The 21,774-nt window shown below is 41.2% G+C and overlaps 1 protein-coding gene across 1 annotated transcript; it reads right to left on the bottom strand.

The window, feature by feature from the left end:
• Positions 1-12,360: 12,360 nt before the first annotated feature.
• ANKRD1 (ankyrin repeat domain 1) lies at positions 12,361-20,599 on the bottom strand. The gene is made up of 9 exons (XM_061195261.1): positions 20,526-20,599; positions 19,688-19,867; positions 18,639-18,776; positions 18,404-18,511; positions 17,261-17,359; positions 15,632-15,730; positions 15,391-15,489; positions 15,155-15,253; positions 12,361-12,626 (listed from the first exon to the last, which is right to left on the bottom strand). The coding sequence occupies exons 1-9, from the start codon at positions 20,550-20,552 to the stop codon at positions 12,516-12,518; spliced, it is 960 nt and encodes a 319-aa protein (XP_061051244.1). The 5' UTR covers positions 20,553-20,599; the 3' UTR covers positions 12,361-12,515.
• Positions 20,600-21,774: the final 1,175 nt, after the last annotated feature.

The raw sequence follows: 21,774 nt of genomic DNA, 5'->3' as shown, positions 1-21,774 counted from the left end.
CGTGAAAAATTCAAGAAAAGCAACTGGGTAAAGGTTAGAAATACAGGTGCTTTTTAGCACCTGTATTTCAAATACATTTGTTACATATTTGCAGTTGTGCCTGCTTTCTGTTTATGAACAGGTGCTTATCCTATTGTTCAAAATAGGAGGGCATTATGGCTGGTCACCAGTGAAGAGCAGCACGTGGGCTTCTTTAAAGTTTGCTTTTGTTAGAACATGAACTTATTTGCAACAAGATGACAGTACCTTCAATAAAAGTTCAGCAAAGTGGTCAATTATAAATACAAAAGCCAGTAGTTTTAATTAACAATAACATGTTATAAAATACCATTTTAAAAGATGCCCCTGAGGGAGGAGCTTCAAGATGGCGAAAGAGTAAGACATGGAGATCACCTTCCTCCCCACAAATACATCAGAAATACATCTACATGTGGAACAACTCCTACAGAACACCTACTGAATGCTGGCAGAAGACGTCAGACCTCCCAAAAGGCAAGAAACTCCCCACGTACCTGGGTAGGGCAAAAGAAAAAAGAAAAAACAGACAAAAGGATAGGAATGGGACCTGCATCAGTGGGAGGGAGCTGTCAAGGAGAAAAGGTTCCCACACACTAGGAAGCCCCTTCATGGCTGGAGATTGCAGGTGGTGGAGGGGGGAAGCTTCAGAGCCACGGAGGAGAGCGCAGCAACAGGGGTGCGGAGAGATTCCCGCACAGAGGATCGGTGCCGACCACCACTCAGCAGCCCGAGAGGCCTGTCTGCTCACCTGCCGGGACGGGCGGGGGCTGGGAGCTGAGGCTTGGGCTTCGGAGGTCAGATCCCAGGGAAAAGACTGGGGTTGGCTGCGTGAGCACAACCTGAAGGGGGCTAGTGCGCCATAGCTAGCCGGGAGGGAGTCTGGGAAAAAGTCTGGAGCTGCCAAAGAGGCAAGAGACCATTGTTTCGGGGTGCGCGAGGAGAGGGGATTCAGAGTGCAGCTTAAAGGAACTCCAGAGACGGGTGCGAGCCGCGGCTATCAGTGCGGACCCCAGAGACGGGCATAAGATGCTAAGGCTGTGGCTGCAGCCACCAAGAAGCCTGTGTGCGAGCACAGGTCACTACCCACACCGCCCCTCCCAGGAGCCTGTGCAGCCCGCCACTGCCAGTGTCTCGTGATCCAGGGACAGCTTCCCTGGGAGACCACACGGCGCGCCTCAGGGTGGTGTGTCACGCCAGCCTCTGCCACCACAGGCTCACCCCGCATTCTGTACCCCTTCCTCCCCCAGGCCTGAGTGAGCCAGAGTCCCCAAACCAGCTGCTCCTTTAACCCCATCCTGTCTGGGCGGGAACAGATGCCCTCAGGCAACCTACACGCAGAGGTGGGTCCAAATCCAAAGCTGAACCCTGGGAGCTGTGCAAACAAGAGAAAGGGAAATTTCTCCCAACAGCCTCAGAAGCAGCGGATTAAATCTCCACATTCAACTTGATGTACCCTGCATCTGTGGAATACCTGAATAGACAATGAATCATCCCAAATTGAGGAAGTGGACTTTGGGAGCAATGATACATATATTTTTTTCCCTTTTTCTCTTTTTGTGAGTGTGTATGTGTATGCTTCTATGTGTGATTTTGTCTATATAGCTTTGCTATTACCATTTGTCCTAGGGTTCTGTCTGTCCGTTTTTTTGTTTTTTGTTTTTAATATAGTTTTTAGTGCTTCTTATCATTGGTGGATTTGTTTTTTGGTTTGGTTGCTCTCTCTTCTTTTTTTTTTATTAAAAAAAATTTTTTTAATAAGTGTTTTTTATTTTAATTATTTTATTCTATCTTCTTCTTTCTTTCTTTTTTTTTCTCCCTTTTATTCTGAGCCACGTGGATGACAGGCTGTTGGTGCTCCAGCCAGGCGTCAGGGCTGTGCCTCAGAGTTGGGAGAGCCAAGTTCAGGACATTGGTCCACAAGAGACCTCCCAGCTCCACATAATATCAAACGGCGAAAATCTTCCAGAGATCTCCATCTCAACGCCAAGACCCAGCTCCACTCAACAACCAGCAAGCTACACTGCTGGACAAACTATGCCAAACAAGTAGCAAGGCAAGAACACGACCCCACCCATTAACAAAGAGGCTGCCTAAAATCATACTAAGTTCACAGACACCCCAAAACACACCACCAGACGTGGACCTGCCCACCAGAAAGACAAGATCCAGCCTCATCCACCAGAACACAGGCACTAGTCCCCTCCACCAGGAAGCCTACACAACCCACTGAACCAACCTTAGCCACTGGGGGCAGACACCAAAAACAACGGGAACTACGAACCTGCAGCCTGTGAAAAGGAGACCCCAAACACAGTAAGTTAAGCAAAATGAGAAGACAGAAACAGCAGATGAAGGAGCAAGGTAAAAACCCACCAGACCAAACAAATGAAGAGGAAATAGGCAGTCTACCTGAAAAGGAATTCAGAATAATGATAGTAAAGATGGTCCAAAATCTTGGAAAGAGAATGGACAAAATACAAGAAACATTTAACAAGGACCTAGAAGAACTAAAGAGCAAACAACCCAATAAATGAAATTAAAAATTCTCTACAAGGGATCAGTAGCAGAATAACTGAGGCAGAAGAACGGATAAGTGACCTGGAAGATAAAATAGTGGAAATAACTACTGCAGAGCAGAATGAAGAATAAAGAATGAAAAGAATTGAGGACAGTCTCAGAGACCTCTGGGACAACATTAAACGCACAAACAATCAAATTATAGGGGTCCCAGAAGAAAAAGAGAAGAAGAAAGGGACTGAGAAAATATTTGAAGAGATTATAGTTGAAAACTTCCCTAATATGGGAAAGAAAATATATAATCAAGTCCAGGAAGCACAGAGAGTCCCATACAGGATAAATCCAAGGAGAAACACGCCAAGACACATAATAAGCAAACTATCAAAAATTAAATACGACCCAAATATATTAAAAGCAGCAAGGGAAAAACAACAAATAACACACAAGGGAATCCCCATAAGGTTAACAGCTGATCTTTCAGCAGAAACTCTGCAAGCCAGAAAGGAGTGGCAGAACATATTTAAAGTGATGAAGGAGAAAAACCGACAACCAAGATTACTCTACCCAGCAAGGATCTCATTCAGATGTGACAGAGAAATTAAAACCTTTACAGCCAAGCAAAAGCTAAGATAATTCAGCACCACCAAACCAGCTTTACAACAAATGCTAAAGGAACTTCTCTAGGCAGGAAACACAAGAGAAGGAAAAGACCTACAATAACAAACTCAATTAAGAAAATGGTAATAGGAATGTACATATCGATAATTACCTTAAATGTAAATGGATTAAATGCTCCAACCGAAAGACATAGACTGGCTGAATGGATACAAAAACAAGGCCCGTATATATGCTGTCTACAAGAGACCCACTTCAGACCTAGGGACACATACAGACTGAAAGTGAGGAGATGGAAAAAGATATTCCATGCAAATGGAAATCAAAAGTAAGCTGGAGTAGCAATTCTCATATCAGACAAAATAGACTTTAAAATAAAGACTATTACAAGAGACAAAGAAGGACACTACATAATCAAGGGATCAATCCAAGAAGAAGATACAACAATTGTAAATATTTATGCACCCAACATAGGAGCACCTCAATACATAAGGCAAATACTAACAGCCATAGAAGGGGAAATTGACAGTAACACAATAATAGTAGGGGACTTTAACACCCCACTTTCACCAATGGACAGATGATCCAAAATGAAAATAAGGAAACACAAGCTTTAAATGATACATTAAACAAGATGGACTTGTTTGATATTTATAGGACATTCCATCCAAAAACAACAGAATACACTTTCTTCTCAAGTGCTCATGGAACATTCTCCAGTATAGATCATATCTTGGGTCACAAATCAACCCTTGGTAAATTTAAAATTGAAATCATATCAAGTATCTTTTTCGACCATAATACTATGAGACTAGATATCAATTACAGGAAAACATCTGTAAAAAATACAAACACATGGAAGCTAAACAATACACTACTTAATAACCAAGAGATCACTGAAGAAATCAAAGAGGAAATCAAAAAGTACCTAGAAACAAATGACAATGAAAACACGATGACCCAAAACCTCTGGGATGCAGCAAAAGCAGTTCTAAGAGGGAAGTTTATAGCAATACAATCCTACCTTAAGAAACAAGAAACATCTCAAATAAACAACCTAACCTTACACCTAAAGCAATTAAAGAAGGAAGAACAAAAAAAAAAACCCCGAAGTTAGCAAAAGGAAAGAAATCATAAAGATCAGATCAGAAATAAATGAAAAAGAAATGAAGGAAACGACAGCAAAGACCAATAAAACTAAAAGCTGGTTCTTTGAGAAGATAAACAAAATTGATAAACCATTAGCCAGACTCATCAAGAAGAAAAGGGAGAAGACTCAAATCAATAGAATTAGAAATGAAAAAGGAGAAGTAACAACTGACACTGCAGAAATACAAAGGATCATGGGAGATTACTACAAGCAACTATATGCCAATACAATGCACCACCTGGAAGAAACGGACAAATTCTTAGAAATGCACAACCCTCCGGACTGAACCAGGAAGAAATAGAAAATATGAACAGACCTATCACAAGCACTGAAATTGAAACTGTGATTAAAATCTTCCAACAAACAAAAGCCAGGACCAGATGGATTCACAGGCGAATTCTATCAAACATTTGGAGAAGAGCTAACACCTATCCTTCTCAAACGCTTCCAAAATATAGCAGAGGGAGGAACACTCCCCAACTCATTCTACGAGGCCACCATCACCCTGATACCAAAACCAGACAAAGATGTCACAAAGAAAGAAAACTACAGGCCAGTATCACTGATGAACATAGATGCAAAAATCCTCAACAAAATACTAGCAAACAGAATCCAACAGCACATTAAAAGGATCATACACCATGATCAAGTGGGGTTTATCCCAGGAATGCAAGGATTCTTCAATATGTGCAAATCAATCAATGTGATACACCATATTAACAAATTGAAGGAGAAAAACCATATGATCATCTCAACAGATGCAGAGAAAGCTTTTGACAAAATTCAACACCCATTTATGATAAAAACCCTCCAGAAAGTAGGCATAGAGGGAACTTACCTCAACATAATAAAAGCCACATATGACAAACCCACAGCCAACGTCGTTCTCAATGGTGAAAATCTGAAACCATTTCCACTAAGATCAGGAACAAAACAAGGTTGCCCACTCTCACCACTGTTATTCAACATAGTTCTGGAAGTTTTAGCCACAGCAATCAGAAGAGAAAAAGAAATAAAGGAATCCAAATCGGAAAAGAAAAAGTAAAGCTGTCACTGTTTGCAGATGATATGATACTATACATAGAGAATCCTAAAGATGCTACCAGAAAACTACTAGAGCTAATCAATGAATTTGGTAAAGTGCAGGATACAAAATTAATGCACAGAAATCTCTTGCATTCCTATACACTAATGATGAAAAATCTGAAAGTGAAATTAAGAAAACACTCCCATTTACCATTGCAACAAAAAGAATAAAATAGGAATAAACCTTCGTAAGGAGACAAAAGACCTGTATGCAGAAAATTATAAGACACTGATGAAAGAAATTAAAGATGATACAAACAGATGGAGAGATATACCATGTTCTTGGATTGGAAGAATCAACATTGTGAAAATGACTGTACTACCTAAAGCAATCTACAGATTCAATGCAATCCCTATCAGACTACCACTGGCATTTTTCACAGAACTAGAACAAAAAATTTCACAATTTGTATGGAAACACAAAAGACCCTGAATAGCCAAAGCAATCGAGAAAGAAAAATGGAGCTGGAGGAATCAGGCTCCCTGACTTCAGACTATACTACAAAGCTACAGTAATCAAGACAGCATGGTACTGGCACAAAAACAGAAATATAGATCAATGGAACAGGGTAGAAAGCCCAGAGATAAACCCACGCACATATGGTCCCCTTATCTTTGATAAAGGAGGCAAGCATATACAGTGGAGAAAAGACAGCCTCTTCCATAAGTGGTGCTGGAAAAACTGGACAGCTACAGGTAAAAGAATGAAATTAGAGCACTCCCTAACACCATACACGAAAATAAACTCAAAATGGATTAAAGACCTAAATGTAAGGCCAGACACTATCAAACTCTTAGAGGAAGACATAGGTAGAACACTCTGTGACATAAATCACAGTAAGGTCCTTTTTGACCCACCTCCTAGAGAAATGGAAATAAAAACAAAAACAAATGGGACCTAATGAAACTTAAAAGCTTTTGCACAGCAAAGGAAACCATAAACAAGACCGAGAAAAGACAACCCTCAGAATGGGAGAAAATATTTGCAAATGAAGCAACTGACAAAGGATTCATCTCCAAAATTTACAAGCAGCTCATGTAGGTCAATATCAAAAAAACAAACAACCCAATCCAAAAACGGGCAGAAGACCTAAATAGACATTTCTCCAAAGATGATATACAGATTGCCAACAAGCACATGAAAGAATGCTCAACATCATTAATCATTAGAGAAATGCAAATCAAAACTACAATGAGGTATCACCTCACACAGGTCATCATGGCCATCATCAAAAAATCTACAAACAATAAATGTGTGGAGAAAAGAGAACCCTCTTGCACTGTTGGTGGGAATGTAAATTGATACAGCCACTATGGAGAACAGTATGGAGGTTCCTTAAAAAACTAAAAATAGAACTACCATACAACCCAGCAATCCCACTACTGGGCATATACCCTGAGAAAACCATAATTCAAAAAGAGCTATGTACCACAATGTTCATTGCAGCTCTATTTACAATAGCCAGGACGTGGAAGCAACCTAAGTGTCCATCAACAGATAAATGGATAAAGAAGATGTGGCACATATATACAATGGAATATTACTCAGCCATAAAAGGAAACGAAATTGAGTCATTTGTAGTGAGGCGGATGGACCTAGAGTCTGTCATACAGAGTGAAGTAAGTCAGAAACAGAAAAACAAATACCATATGCTAACACATATATATGGAATCTAAAAAACAAACAAAAAAATGGTCATGAAGAACCTAGTGGCAAGACGGGAATAAAGATGCAGACCTACTAGAGAATGGACTTGAGGATACAGGGAGGGGGAAGGGTAAGCTGGGACAAAGTGAGAGAGTGGCATGGACATATATACACTACCAAATGTAAAATAGATAGCTAGTGGGAAGCAGCCGCATAGCACATGGAGATCAGCTCGGTGCTTTGTGACCACCTAGAGGGGTGGGATAGGGAGGGTGGGAGGAAGGAAGATGCAAGAGGGAAGAGATGTGAGGATATATGTATATGTATAACGGATTCACTTTGTTATAAAGCAGAAACTAACATACCATTGTAAAGCAATTATACTCCAATAAAGATGTTAAGAAATAACAAAATTTAAAAAAAATAAAACAAGTCTATTTTAAAATGGAAAAAAAAAAAAAAAAAAGGTGGCCCTAATCACAAAGACATAAATTACCAAGAAATGATGGGACTCTGTGAAGAAAAGTCTTAAATAAAAGTCATGTGGGAAATTAAAGACTGGAATACATGAAGGGAGACATGGTACATCAAATTCTCCCCCAATTTAATCTATGAATTTAACAAAATCCAAAACAAAGTGTCTGTATGTATTTTTGTTTGCTTGTGTATAGGTTTTGTTTTTAGGCTTGGTATTTTGAAAGAAAAAAATTTGAGAATAGCTAGGGAATTTTGTAGAAAAACAATGAAAGACACTTGTATTGGTGAGTATTACAGAGTACAACAGAACTCTAGTAACTGAAACTGTATAATTGGTACAGAAATTCATACAGAAGAATGAAAGAGCTGGGAGTCCGGAACACTTCAGTTATAGGAAGAAATGATGGCTTGTTCAGTAAGTGGTGTTGGAACAACTGGTTACCTGGCAGGAGAGGCAGGACAGCACAGTACAGTACAGTTAAGTGCAAAGACTGAAGACACACTGCCTGCATGAAAACTCCAACTTGCTAGTACTTGCTACCTGTGACCTTGGACAAATGACGTAACCACTCTGTGCCTCACTTCCTTCTTCTCTTCTCCCTATGGCATTATTGCAAGGGTTAAGTGGATTAAAATTTGTAGAAGGCCCAGAGCAGAACCTGTCATATAGAATGTACCTACTAAATATCAGCTGTTATTCTGTCATTTAGGAAAAACAAGAAGTCCATTCCCTATCTCATACCCAGTACACACGCATAATAAATTTAGGTGGATTAAAGATTTAAATTTTTTTAAGTGTAAAATACTAAAGAAAAAGGTAATTATTTAAAAAAAAAAAAGCTTGGATTGGAAAAGACCTAAACGTGGTCATCAAAGCCAGAAAACATAAAAGCTTAATCAATTTGTCTATAAAAATGTAGTGTTAGCAAAGTACAAACAACTAGGAAGGAACATTTACAGTGCATATTCCAGAGAGGTGTAGCATCCTTAGCTTCTTTAAAGAAATTGCTTTTAAAAAACAAATATGCAACATGACAAATACTGCTAGTGTCCATCCAGGTCCTTTTTACCAGGCTGGTGTACCCCTTCTCCAGCTGCTGCATGTTGGATATTAATGGTTTATCCTCACCCTCCCCTGGAGGTTGGCCCATGGTGAATGCCTGATGCAGGGCATTACAGCCTGGCCTTCTGGCCTCTGTGGTGCAGTTTATGCTCCTGAGCTCCCCATGGGATTAGGTTTAGGAGAGACTTCTGAAACTATGTCTTTGCCTCTTTTCTTCTCCTGCCCTGTCCTGTTTCCCTCAGTCCCTTATAGACCACTGTCAAGAAATCACTTCCACAAGAATCCTTATTTCAAGCACTGCTTCCAGGGAACCTGCCTTAGTAGAAAATTGAGCAAGAAAGATTGGCCCAGAAAAATGCTCAATAAACCTGAAGATGCTGAACTTTTTTAGTAATCAAGGGAAAATCATCAAAAATATATCTTTCTTTTGCTGATCGGGTTGAAAAAATAAAAGATTTATAAAATGAGTATTTTCATGGTTGTGGGAAAAGGCAATAACATTGTGGAAGGAATAATTTGATACCAACCTTATAGGTATTTCTATAAATGTATTTCTTCAGAAATAACTGGTTGGGTGTAAAGGATGCATGGATAAGAATATTCATTGCAACAATGTCTAAAATGGGAAAATGGAAACAACCTGAATGCCCAATAATGATAGGATTGGTTAAATGATCCATTGTACATTGAAACATAAGACTACCATTTATAAAGATGTCTAGAATAAGTTGTTCAATTGAAAACAGAGTTATAAAGCTAAATGTACAGTGCCCATATGTAATGTGCACAGAAATAATCAGTGTCATGAAATTAGGATTATTGGTGATGTTTGCTTTCTTCATTTCTATAATTGGCTTAATACTTAATGAGCATGTATTGCTTGTTCAAGGGGAGAGGAAATTTTTTCATTTGGGGGGTAAAGGCAGTATGATAGATGTTATGACATGTAGAAAAAAAGTACAGCAGGAACACACTTGAGACTAACAAAGTCTAAGTAAGAGTTAAGGGTGGCTTCCTGGAGGACATACAGCTACCCTGAAGGGGAGGAATGAGGAGAAATTATGCAGTGGGGTGGGAAGAAGAGACTTCCAGGGAGTTGGCACAGTATATGAGAACAAAAGCTAGTGCCTGGGTTTTTTAAGAAACTGAAAATTCAGTAGAGTTGAAATTTGCTGTTTAGCTAGGAAAGTAATGAGAAATAGATGAGAATAAAGAGTTAACAGCATCCAGATTTCAAGAGTTTTAGAAAACGTTAAGGCACTTTTATTTCATCCTGAGAGAAATGGGCAGCCACTGAAAAATTTTGAAGTGGAGAATGACTTGATCGTATTTGCATTTTAGAAAAATCACCCTGGCTGCAACTTGAGGAACAGACTGGAGGGAAGTAAACTGAGGGCATTTGAGTAATCCGGGAGCTGCTGTGGTGATCTGAACTAGGGGAGTGGCCCCTAGGATGAGAGGAAGTGGACAGATTACAGCACCCCTTAGGTAGCATGCTTGATAAGAAGTCTTGGTGGTTGGTTGGAAGAGGGATGAGGCAAAGGGAAAGTCTAGAACAACTTCCAAGAGTCTCCATCGGCCAGTGGGACATTCCCTTCACTGGTAAAAGAACACAAGATGCAGACTGGGGGCAAAGAGCTGGCTTAGGAGGGAAGACAGGGAGCTTATAAAAGTTGACCGCCAGTGTGACAGAAACTTGAAGGTTTTGCCTGAAGTGTTTATCTTTTCCGTTAGCAAAGGTCACTGAGTTGGCCTTGTTATAATGGGACTTATTCCATGTTGATTCTCATGCCCCCTACCTCTGTACTAGTGCAGATCTTTATATGCAGCAACACAAAAGTGTTTTAACCCCTTACTTCCTTCTCTCCTTTACCTTCCAGCTCTTGTGGGGAGGGGAACTTGAGGAAGACATCAAGAATAAACTTGGCCACGTAAATAATAACACACCCAAGCTATGCTGTGGGAGACATCATTGCAGCAGTGGAGATGCTGCCTATGTTGTAGGTGCTTTACTTGGAAGAAATGGAAGGACCCCAAGCCTTAAGGATCTGACGGGTTAGAGCCAGGACCCTCAAGGGAGAGCAGGGGCTGGCAGAAGGGGATTGAGAGGGAGATAACAGAGAGGATGAAGCCCCCGACGCCCCCAGGAGGTGGACTCTACAGATTGTTCAGAGACTAGATAGAAAAGGTACAAAAATATTTCAAACCATCCTCACAACTCCATGATCAGCTAACTGGAGGATCTTCTGGTTACGGATTGTGCCTACATGCCCTCTCAAAGTGTTAGAGGCATAGCGAAGAGGTTATGAGTTTTATCCTATCTGGGGTGTTTTTTGGGAAGGGTACTAGTGCGAGTGTTTCATGTTGGCCTTCATACTTTTCCCATAACCTTGCCCTTTTCTGTGTTCTCTCTGCTGCCTGGAACACTGTGCTTGAATAACTCCAATCCTTCAGACTCCCCTGAAAGGTTTCCACCTCAAAGAAGTCTTTGTAGAAACCCCCTCCGCTGCCTCCCCATCGAATGATGGGCCTCCACAGCTTAGACTCTCAGCACTCTGTACTTTTTACTTCTTTACATACTTACTTCAGATTGTTACTGTATATTTATTTCTGTGATTATTTCTTTAATATTCATCTATTCCAGGAAGGCAGGGCGGGGACAATTTGGTTTTCTCATCACAGGTCATAGCACCTGGCCCAGCACATGGCAGCAAAGTAGCTCCCCTTGGAGGTCAACAATCATTGGCCAGGTGTGTTTTCTCGTGGGCAGTCTTTGACATTACCGCCGGTGTGCACAATAATTGTTAAACCTCAGATTAGTTAAGCCCCAGGGGAACATCTTAAGGGAACACCTTAACTTGCAGTAATCATTTTGCCCACCAGGGGTCTCTTTCTCCCCATCACTGGGGCCAAAAAAGCTTGAACTCCTGGGTATCTTTATGGTTTTCACAGCCATGCTGCTCAATGTGGCTGTGCCATACCACCACCTCTGCATCGCCTGGGGGCTTGTCGGAAATGCAGAATCTCAGGCCCCACCCACACTGGAGGAATCGGAATCTGCATTTTAACAAGATCCTCAGGTGATCTGTGTACACGTTAAATACTGAGAGGTGTGGTTCTACAGGACATTCCTAATATGAAAAGCTTGGAAGACAAAGAAAACCCTGTCTAAATGGCCTTTTTGCATGATTCTTTCCCACTAAAAGGAGGAAAGAGGGTTAGGATTTGCTTTTATTATGAACATAAAATATACATACAGCATAATATACATTTACACATTTACAATTCGCAGTTACTTTCATTTTTTTGAACTCATTCAGTTCTGCACGGCCCAGTGGCCCGCTCCTTCCACTTACACTCAAGACATTCTCTTTACCTTGGTACGTACAGCGTGTGACCTAGTAAGAATTACCAGGCCCAGGCGTCGAATGGCCGGCTTTACTGTCCTCACAGAATCACTTTCATTCTGTTTCCTTTCCTGTCGCTACAGGCTTTCCACGGCCTCACACTTCAGCATGAAAAATTCAGGAGAAAAGAGGGCTGCAATAATCCCCTTTGTCTTTCAAAAACACCTTGAAACATCTTCCATGAGCGAGGTGACACGTAAGTTGGCACTGACAGCACTTCTGGTTAACACGGTTTAAGAACTACCTATGGGAAGGCTCTGACGCATCACATACAAACTAAGCTTGTTCACCAAATGGGTGATCACGAAGGATCTGAATATCGGTGGTATCGCAGTAAATAAATAAACAGTAATAAATACAAATAAATACAGTGGGTTTCACTAGGGAAATGTCAATACCTACGTCCCTGTGCTTTCTCAAAACATAATTAGGTGCCGCTTTACAACAGGTTGATAAAGAGAAGCTAGTTTTCATGATGAGTCGCTCTTTGGGGCGGTGAAGAGAAGCCAATGGAAGCTTCTATCGTCGTTTTTCTCAGAATGTCTCTATGCGAGAGGCTTTGTAAGAGTTCTCTTTGAGGTTGTCAAATATTGCTTTGGTTCCATTCTGCCACTGTAGCACCAGATCTGTCGGAGTCTTCCCAGCCTAATCAAAATAGAGGAGAGAATTTGACTTCCAGGTGGGAGGCGTCTATAAATTCATCTCCTGTGTGTGTGTGTGTGTGTGTGTGTGTGTGTGTGTATTTAATGAGGTAATGGATAGGTGTATGTTATTGAAGTGTTTTATGTTTTCCACTATGAGTGATTTGCAGTTTATATTCAAACCAGCCCTTCACTGTTTCTCACGGGAATGCTTTTGGCATTTCAGATTAGCAATGGTTTTCTTTCCTGTGGGATATCCCAGGTGGTGGTAAAAATCCCCGTCCCTAGACACTAAACAGCAAGAGTAAGCCAAGTCATGTTCAAACTCAAAAAATGCCTCCATACTTACCCAGTATCCTGCAAAATGGGTGTGGGGAGGTAGTAGTATCCCTCTTGGTCAAGAACCAGTTCCTATCAATTTGGAAAATGATTCCTGATTGATAAAAACTGGTGGGGAATGAGCTGCTTCAACACCTTGGCTTAAGTACACAAGTACCACTCCAAGGGGTAGATTTTTCACAGCTGCTCAGAACTTACATTGGTCTCTCCCAGAAAATTTATTTTTCTTGGAGATATCAATGATGTACGAATAAATAACTTTTGAGACTGAAATTTTTTTACCTTAAGCATACATGTCAAGATATTTACAACAATTAAAACTGTGTCACCTCTCAATTCTTGTCTTTAAGTTTGAGAAGTCCTAAAATTTTCCATCTCTATTCATTCAGAAGTCTCTCTTTATCCCAGAGATTGCAGACCGGCAGCTTTGAGATGCAAGTAAAGCTAGAGACCTGTTTTGGCCCAAATAGAGCTTAGATTTTTTTAAAAGTTGGAATTAATTGGCAACGGTTGGAAATTAAGAGATTTCCCAGCTGAATTTGTGATCTCTGCGAAAAAACTGGGAGACCTGGCAGCACAATTCCCATGGTTTCACGGAGCATCAATGGACGGAGTTGGGGAAGGGCTGCTACCTTTAAGTAAGTTGTGTGCATGGCACCAGCAGCCACCATGTAAGTCATCTATCCCATCTGCCTGGGCCCTGTGCGGATTTGAGTTAGTGGCCCTGCAACCTTCATTCTGGACCTTCTTACCTTGTAGCATCCTACCTTGAGGGACACTCATCAGCAAACATGAAGACAGAGTTTTGGACAACAATACAGTAATGTATTGTTTCCAGTTCCCTTCAAGATGGTGTCCAATAGCTTAGTGGTCTTTTTTGGGAACATCCATCCATTGGGTCAGTGACATTAACAGTTCCAGAACCTTTATGCTGGGGTCTTACTGATAATTCAGAGCCCTGATCCCTATTTGTATATTTGGGGCTATTCTTTCATGAATTCCTCGAGCTCCTCTGTATTGAAATTTATCTCGTGATTCCCTGGCTACTTACACAGTCTCCCCAAATCTGTACGCTATTTATCTCTGCAGGTAGTGTCTCTCACTGCCTGAAAAAAAATCATATTTTCTGCAGCCTTGGGGATTTCATTGAATCTACTCTTTCTGATAGTTTGTTTAAATTATTTGGTAAGACCAATCCCAATGTCAAGAATGAGGGGACCCGACTATTAACGCAGTCTCTATTGCATTTATTTTTTGTTCCTGTCACCAAGACTTCTTTTTTTTTTTGAATGATGAAGTATTCCTCTCAGTCTTATAGTAACACAGTAAGAGGAAGAAATTATTCACAGTATAAGATGACTGGGGTTTTCTTTCCTTCTTTGTAAAGTAATTCTCCAAAAGCTTCTTTCAAATTACTTCTTCAGTACTTTACACTCATTCCTCCCAGTGATATTTTTAAAGCTTAGATGATGCTTGACTGGGAATTGGGACCATGAGGAAAATTTGGTTACGTTCCCTGGCTTACAGATGAAGCTTAATTAATACGTACTTGTAAAGGGGACTTATACAAGCATTTTCAGGGCCTAAATATAGGAAAGTATTTTGAGGGATGTGCAGATAAACCAAAGAGGAGAATGAACAGAAATTATCTCAAAAATGTAGGCAAAAGCATGGCTACCCCTGGAAAAAGTGGTAGCCTGTCATGCTGTTGTAAGGAGGGGAGGACTTTTCAGAATTACTTGGATTAGATGTTGATTAATTTGAGTTCCTTGGCCCTTGGTTGCATTGACCACTGTGGAATTTTTGACAACTTCAGCAATGGTGGGTGTCTTTATTCCTGACTACCCCAGACCTTGCTCAGCCAGGGATGGCCAAGGCAGACTGTGCTTATGTCTGTTAAGTGTGGGCGGTTTGGCCATCTTTTACCTTCAAGGCCAAATTTTTAAAGAATTACTACAGGCTATTTTAGGCACCGAGGTCATAGCAGTCACTATGGCTTCCCCATCTCTGACCAGGTGATCTGAGTCCTTGCCAAACTCAGCAATGTCCTTATGGGAATGACCAGGGGCATTTAAACCATCAAGAGAGCCCTGAAGTATCAACACTACCGTTGTAAGAATATTTTCAAGTATGTGAGCCATATTTTTGTTCATTAGAAAGCTGGCAAGCAGGGCCCCTTGCTTGAGCACTTACACAGTTCTTGATGTTGAGGTCGGCGCCATACATGATCAGGAGTCTGATCATCTTGTACCGGTTCAGCCTCACGGCGTCATGCAAGGGGGTATCTCCTTCCTAGAGAAGCAGAGTGAACAGACAAGGTGAGCCTGAGGCCAGGATGTGGGTCCCGCAAGGGTGCCCGGCTGGGGCAGTTATTCCAAATATGTAAATGAGTGAAGCTTTAGGAGGCCAAACTCTGCCGGGCTACTCACTCGGTCTTTGGCGTTGCGTTCCGCCTCGCAGGCGATGAGATGCTCTGCGCACTCGTAGTGGCCGGTCCTCACCGCCACGTGCAGCGCAGTGCTGAGCAACTGCAAAATGCAAGAGCCTGCTGTGTCCTTGGGCGTGAGGACAGAGGCTGCCCAGACCCCAAGGCGTGTGTGAAGGGGAGAAGTGGAGGAGGGACAGGGAGGCGGAGGGGAAGAAGGAGGGGGACAGGAGGAGGAGAAATACCTTATCCCGCGCACTGATTTTTGCCCCTTTGTTCAGCAACAGTTTTAAGACATCCAGGTTTCCTCCGCGGCTTGCCCAGTGGATGGCTGTGGATTCAAGCTATACCGGGAAGGTAAAAGGACAGGAGTTAGTGAAAGAAGAACCTAGACAGAGGAATTAGTACTTCGTTTCTAAAGCCCAGGAACGCCAGGTTTGCTAGGGCATCCGTGGGTGACACTGGGCTGTCCTCGTCTAGGTTGCTAATTGTAACTACTGTAGTCGAAGGCTCTTGCCAAATGTTTTGGCTAAACTCTTAAGTGTGTGAATGTGAGTGTATGCGTTCCTGTGTATGTATCTATGTGCGTGTTTGCACCATTAGGAGGTTCTTAATAAACCTAATAAATCTTTTTAAAAGAGGATGAGAACTACAATTTATTGGGAATTTCCTCATGCCGACATAGTGCCTCATACTTCAGATGCAATGATGCTCCCAGCAACATTATGAAGTGGGTATTCTGTGCTCGTTTTGCAGATGAGAAAAACAAGGCTCCAAAATATTCAAGTTTCTTGCCCAAGGAAACACAGCTAGTAAGTGGCAGAAGAGATATTCCAACCCACAGTCTGCCTGGAACTTTTAACCACTTTTGCCAGATGCACTCAAAAGTTGTAGACAAATGTATTTTAAAATTCTGGCAGAATAAAAGTAGTCCCTTCCAAAAGATATTCATCTGGATCTGACACCTATCCTTGTCCCTGTTGTTTTTTCCTCATCCCTTGCTGGTTCTCTCCTGCCATTTGTGCCAGCACACCCTCTGTACCTTGACCATCATCACTCGTGGTCACTGCACTTACTCATAGGAGTAAGTTTGGTATATCCCTGGCCCTCCAAATCCCATGCTCATGAATTTTTGTGTCTTTCTATACAAACTTTATATTTTGTTTCTTTTCTTGTTTTTCTGTGTGTACGTCTTTTGGGTTCAATTTTGGCCGGTTCCTTTGGACTTTTCCAGTCCCTTTTCCACTTTGCTGAAAAGTCAAATTGAGCTGTATTTAAATAAAGCATTTTCCCAGCTCAATCTTCAGGTCATAAAATATGCTGTGTACCGGTCTGTGTAGAAATCACAGTGGTTGAATTACTGAGGCCTGAATAGCAGTTACTTTCCGTAGATGCAATTCATTTTGTATGCAGTCTAGCCCCAAATCTCACTGATGGCAATCAGCATCTATCATATAAGGTGTGCAGCTAGAGAATTCTGAGATGTTGTTGGCAGCCAAGGAGCCAGGAGCAGGCGGCCACATATGGTGGAAGGACATGGAGGCTGAAAGGCAAGTGTTGACTGTATTACTTCTCAGTAAGGCTACTGACTTGATAATGACCCAAGTCTTCGATGAGAATATTGAATTCTGTCCAGCAGCTCTCACTTCCTTCTTTTCCCTGGAACACTCCTCTCCTTTCAGTATGTGTGGAAAATACTTCCCACATGACCTAGTCCCATCTCCCAACTTCCCTTTGTATGGAGAAATGAGCTTCTGCCTAGTTCTCGCAGATCAGTTTTCAATACAGTCAGCCCCCTTTTCCATTGTAGGTTTTCTCAAGTTTCATATAGTCTACTTACTTTGGCTCACTTCCAAACAAAGAAATATATTTACCATATCACGGAATTCAGTCTGGGCTCCAGCTTCTATTAACTTCTCCACAATTGCCAAATGTCCTTGTAAGCATGCTCTATGAAGAGCTGTCCGTTTATACTGTCAAAATAGAGATTTAAGAAAGAGAGAGGGAGCAATGCATATAAAAATGAGCATAAATCCTTTCTAAGAAGTATGAAGCTGGGGACTCTGATGACCTAGTTAATAGAAACTTGAGTGCTTCTTTATGAATTAGAAATGTCAAATTTACTAAAATTGTTGTCTAGAACAATTATTCTGCAACTGAGATTTGCGTCTCCTGCAACATACATTTCTAAGTGCTTAGAGGTCTACATCGAGGCACATGGGGTTAAAGATTCAAAACTACCTAAATGCTGACATTTCCCTTTCTTGTATTTTGTGCCTTCATGGTTTCTGTAGTATTTGCCATGCAGTTCAGGCTGTTTTCTTCCATCTGGGACGGTTGATAGGTTGAATATCAAAAAGCATTCAATTCATTTTTAAGAAAATGGGAGACATTTTTCATTCAACTTCAGAAATGATTGCCCATTTCAATTCATGGGGGAGAGGATACAAAAAGGATTAGTGATTTCTGGTAAATGGCTTCATATAAATGGATTAATAGACTGTGCTGGAACACCTTTTAGGCATTATTTCACTCCAATGCCCTCTATTTTCAGATAAGGAAACTGAGGTCCAGAAAATGCAGATTGGCTGCTAAAAATCAAATAAGCAAGTAGTGACAGAGCTAGCATTTGAACTCCAGTCTACAGATTCCCTGTGTAGAGCTGATGTATTTGAGTCCAATCAAAGATAATGCTAATAATATATTTCTCCATTGGTGACTCGTTGGTCCTGCCATATTAAGAGTCTATCCCAAAGACCTAAAAATTAAAGACAAGCTGAAAAAGCAGTCGGAAGTATATTAGAGTGCAAAAAATAATGCAATCCATAGCTCTAATCCAGCATTTTCTTTTTTTGGACCACTGCACTCCCCTGTTATGCTATTGGCATATGTGGCAACAGCTGGGGAGACTGTTTCAGGTGGATTGATTTTTGGCACCAGATTAGCAAGGCTGCAGCAAAGCATAAGAAACACAGAATTAATGAGCTGGATTTTGCAGTGCTTTGTATAAGCCTTACCTCATCACAGACATCTGGATTGTTCTTGTCTGACAAGAATTTTTCTACTAATGGCAGTTTATTCTCCAGGGCAGCCTTCAGAAAACTAGGCACATCCACAGGTTCTGTCTAAAGCCAAAAAAACAGTGTGAGAGTTACCATGGGTTTTCCAACATTCGATCAAACCCTCCACAGATATTTATTCCCCTGTAGCCTAATGCCGAGGTGTAATACTACAAAACCAAGCAGCCCTTACGATGATTTCGGGTTCAGGTTCCTTCACAACTGGAACTTTAGTTTTCCTGTATTTTTTCCTTTTCTTCAGTTGAATGATTATTTCAAGGTCTTCTAAATTTTCAAGCTTTGATCTTTGTTCTAGTTTTTTCTTCTTGAGCTAAAAAAGAAATCCATGTTTCAAAATACAGTGAGTTCTACTGACAAGCATTCTGGTTGTGTCAAAACAGAATCTGCAAGGTCTGAGCTAAGTATGTGAGCAGTTTGCGCAAAAAGATAAAAAATTTATAATAAATCTTTGACTTGGATTTAGTGGTTTCTTTTTCAAGTACTTAAGGGTCAAATTTTTCACCTAATTGCCTTCATCTTCACTTTCCTTGCTCATAGCATCAGCTTTTCACTGGAGATAGGATCTAGTCTCTAAGTGATGATTTTGTAATTATTTCCATAAACAAACCCCAGATTTCTGTAGAATTTTGTATCATGCTCATGAATTTTTTTTTTTTACCCAAAAGACTCCACTAATAAGTTTTAAGCTCTAAAATTTCAATGCCAGTGTCTTTCAGGTGGCCCACTAAGCAGGGCTCATGAAATAGACTATCCTGGACTACAGCTAACAAATGCATGTTTTCTCTGTGGTTAGTAAGTAATGAAAATTCACCCAGCAACGCATTTTGTCAACACAGAAAGCGGCCACAGTCAAACAATGATCCATGGACCACAAACCACATTACTAAGAAAAAGAAGGCTCCCTTGTTTGGGATTAACTAGACAGTGTAAGACATCAGAAATTCACTGGACACATTTCTCTTTCCAAGTCTTTCAATCAGAACACAGTCACAGAACATACAGTGATTGATTGGGAATCCAGAGGTCATAGTCTTGCCAAAGAATTATTTTCTGCAACCTGTCCCATAGAAGTTGCCTCTTTATAGGTTAGAATCTGGCAAAGAAACATCTTTGGAATGGTTACATTTTTTTGGTTTCTCTCTCTTCTCCTTCCTGTCTGGCACCTCCATCCTCTGCCCCGTCCCCAACCTCCCACTCATGAATTTCATGGAAGGGTCTTACCTCTGCCTCTCGCTCTTTATCAGTTTTCCACTGTTGCTCCCGCAGGCTCACAAAGTGTGCTGGAAGTGTTTTCAGGTCCTCTTGCTTCTCTAAAGTGACAGCAGCTTCATACTCTCCATCTCTGAAATCCTCAGGAAGGAACTCCCCAGCGTCCCCACTGCCATTCTTCTTCCCTGTAACCTACAAGGGAAGATGGCAGGGTCAGAAGTAGCAGGCCTGTCCTGGGGTCATCCTCCACAGAGGATGCTGCAGGCAGCCCCTGGCCCTCCCTCCCTGCTGACAGTGGCCTCCGTGCAGCACATTCTCATATCTCAGGCAGCAACGAGTTGCTGCAGTGTCCAGGATAACCTTCAGATGCTTGTCCCCCTCTCTTGGTTAAATCAACGTTTAAGTTAGGTTGAAATGTTTAAATCTACTTTTAATCTACTTAATCACATTTCTCCTAGGAAAATCACAATCTGTCCTCCCCATCCCCACCGATTATTTAAAATTCTTTCGTTTTAGGTTGATGATCCCTTGCCTTGAGTTATAGTTTCCAGACATATATTCTTGCACTAGAACTTCTCCCCTAAGGCATTTTGATAACTATACATGATTATACACTTTAGTAATAAAAGCAAAGGAGAAGATAATAGATAGGAAATATGTAGAGAATTCATTACTGCCAGCTCCCTTTTTCCAGTTTCACTTATTTCATCACATAAACCAACCATTTTCCATATATGACATTTTCAGAGTACCAGCACATTATGCGAGAAAGAAAAGGGCATTTCAATTTTCAAATAAAAATCAAGGCTGCCCCATTTTTCACTGCGTAGGAATAATGTGCTTTACATACCAGCTCTTCTACTTTCAGAACCATCATGTTGACCTGAAGTTTGTCTGTCTGTTTTCCTCCTGGGGGATGAAACGTTGAGTCGGCCCTGGGGAGCCCCCCCTGCTCTGATCAGCTTATATAGCTAGGGCCGGGTGAGCTAATCTTCCAACCTGGGAACCGAAGTAACACCCCTGCCCCCCACCCGGGGCCAACTCAGAGGCAGGTGAATTTTCATTCCAGACTCAGTGTCTGGGAAGCAGGAGAGGGAGGGGATAACAAGTAACCCCACTGAATATGTGAATCAGGAAGAAATGTGAGAGGGCCATTCCTTTGGCAGTGACCACACCGCTCAGCAATGCAAGTCATCCTATTTATCGGGAAGCCAGGGGACAGCTGTCTGTTGACATTGCACCACACCACTGCTCCTTTTCCTTCTTTGTCAGCTTTCATATGACTAACCCTATCAAGAAAATGTAAATGCCCTGCGTGTCACACCACCAATAATATCTTTCTGATAACCAGACTTATCGACACGTCACTTGGGGGAAGTGTTGCTTCAGGACATCCTATTCCCATGGGTAAACAGCCTGAGAGGAAAGGATCCGGGTCCTAATTGCCCTTGTCTGTATCTGTTTGGAATTCTCTGGAGTGATGTCTGGGGCTAAAAAGGCCCCATGACATGCCACCTTCCCATCATTATAAGAAATTGAAAGCATTCAGTAATGCACTTTTATTTTATGGTGTCACAGGCCATAATTAGCACATGACATGCTTACTGTCTTCTAAAACAGCATGCTTACCGGAGCAATTTTTATTCACAAAGTTTCCAAAATGTCCCAAGTAACAGTACAACCTTGATTAGGTCATAGAGCCAAAGTGCTCAGGTGCTGTAGATAAAAGACTAACCTGTGGGAGCTGGTCAATGGAAAACTGATGAATTCATAAAAGTGCTAACAAAAGATCAAGATGAAAAAAAAAATTAATTACATGGGACTGAGTGAACTGATGAGGATGATTATAATTTTTGTGACTTTCTGTTTGAATAAAAAAAAAAAAAATCCCACAAGGACTCAGAGGCAAAAAATATACAAATCAATTTTCACTGCAAAGTAAAGGAGCTGTCACAGTGGAGGATTACTGGACTGAATGTCAATATTATGACATAGTGTGAGTGTGTTTCGTGTTTGGTAATTGCAACCATTGTTGCTTTTGTTGTGGTCATCCATTTACAATGCTTGGTGTCAGTTTATTTATCTCTTGTAAAAATAAA

Source organism: Eubalaena glacialis, chromosome 1 (assembly GCF_028564815.1).
Source record: "Eubalaena glacialis isolate mEubGla1 chromosome 1, mEubGla1.1.hap2.+ XY, whole genome shotgun sequence".
Classification (NCBI taxonomy): domain Eukaryota; kingdom Metazoa; phylum Chordata; class Mammalia; order Artiodactyla; family Balaenidae; genus Eubalaena; species Eubalaena glacialis.
This window is presented reverse-complemented; position numbering and strand designations above follow the sequence as displayed.

Bases quoted from the DNA above. Each gene is read 5' to 3' on its own strand.
- ANKRD1 (XM_061195261.1), bottom strand. From the start codon at position 20,552: ATGATGGTTCTGAAAGTAGAAGAGCTG. The intron at 15,731-17,260 runs GTAAATATATTT...TTCCCGGTATAG, and splicing joins AGACTGAATTCCGTGATATG to CTTGAATCCACAGCCATCCA. The intron at 15,254-15,390 runs GTGAGTAGCCCG...CTGCTTCTCTAG, and splicing joins AACGCAACGCCAAAGACCGA to GAAGGAGATACCCCCTTGCA.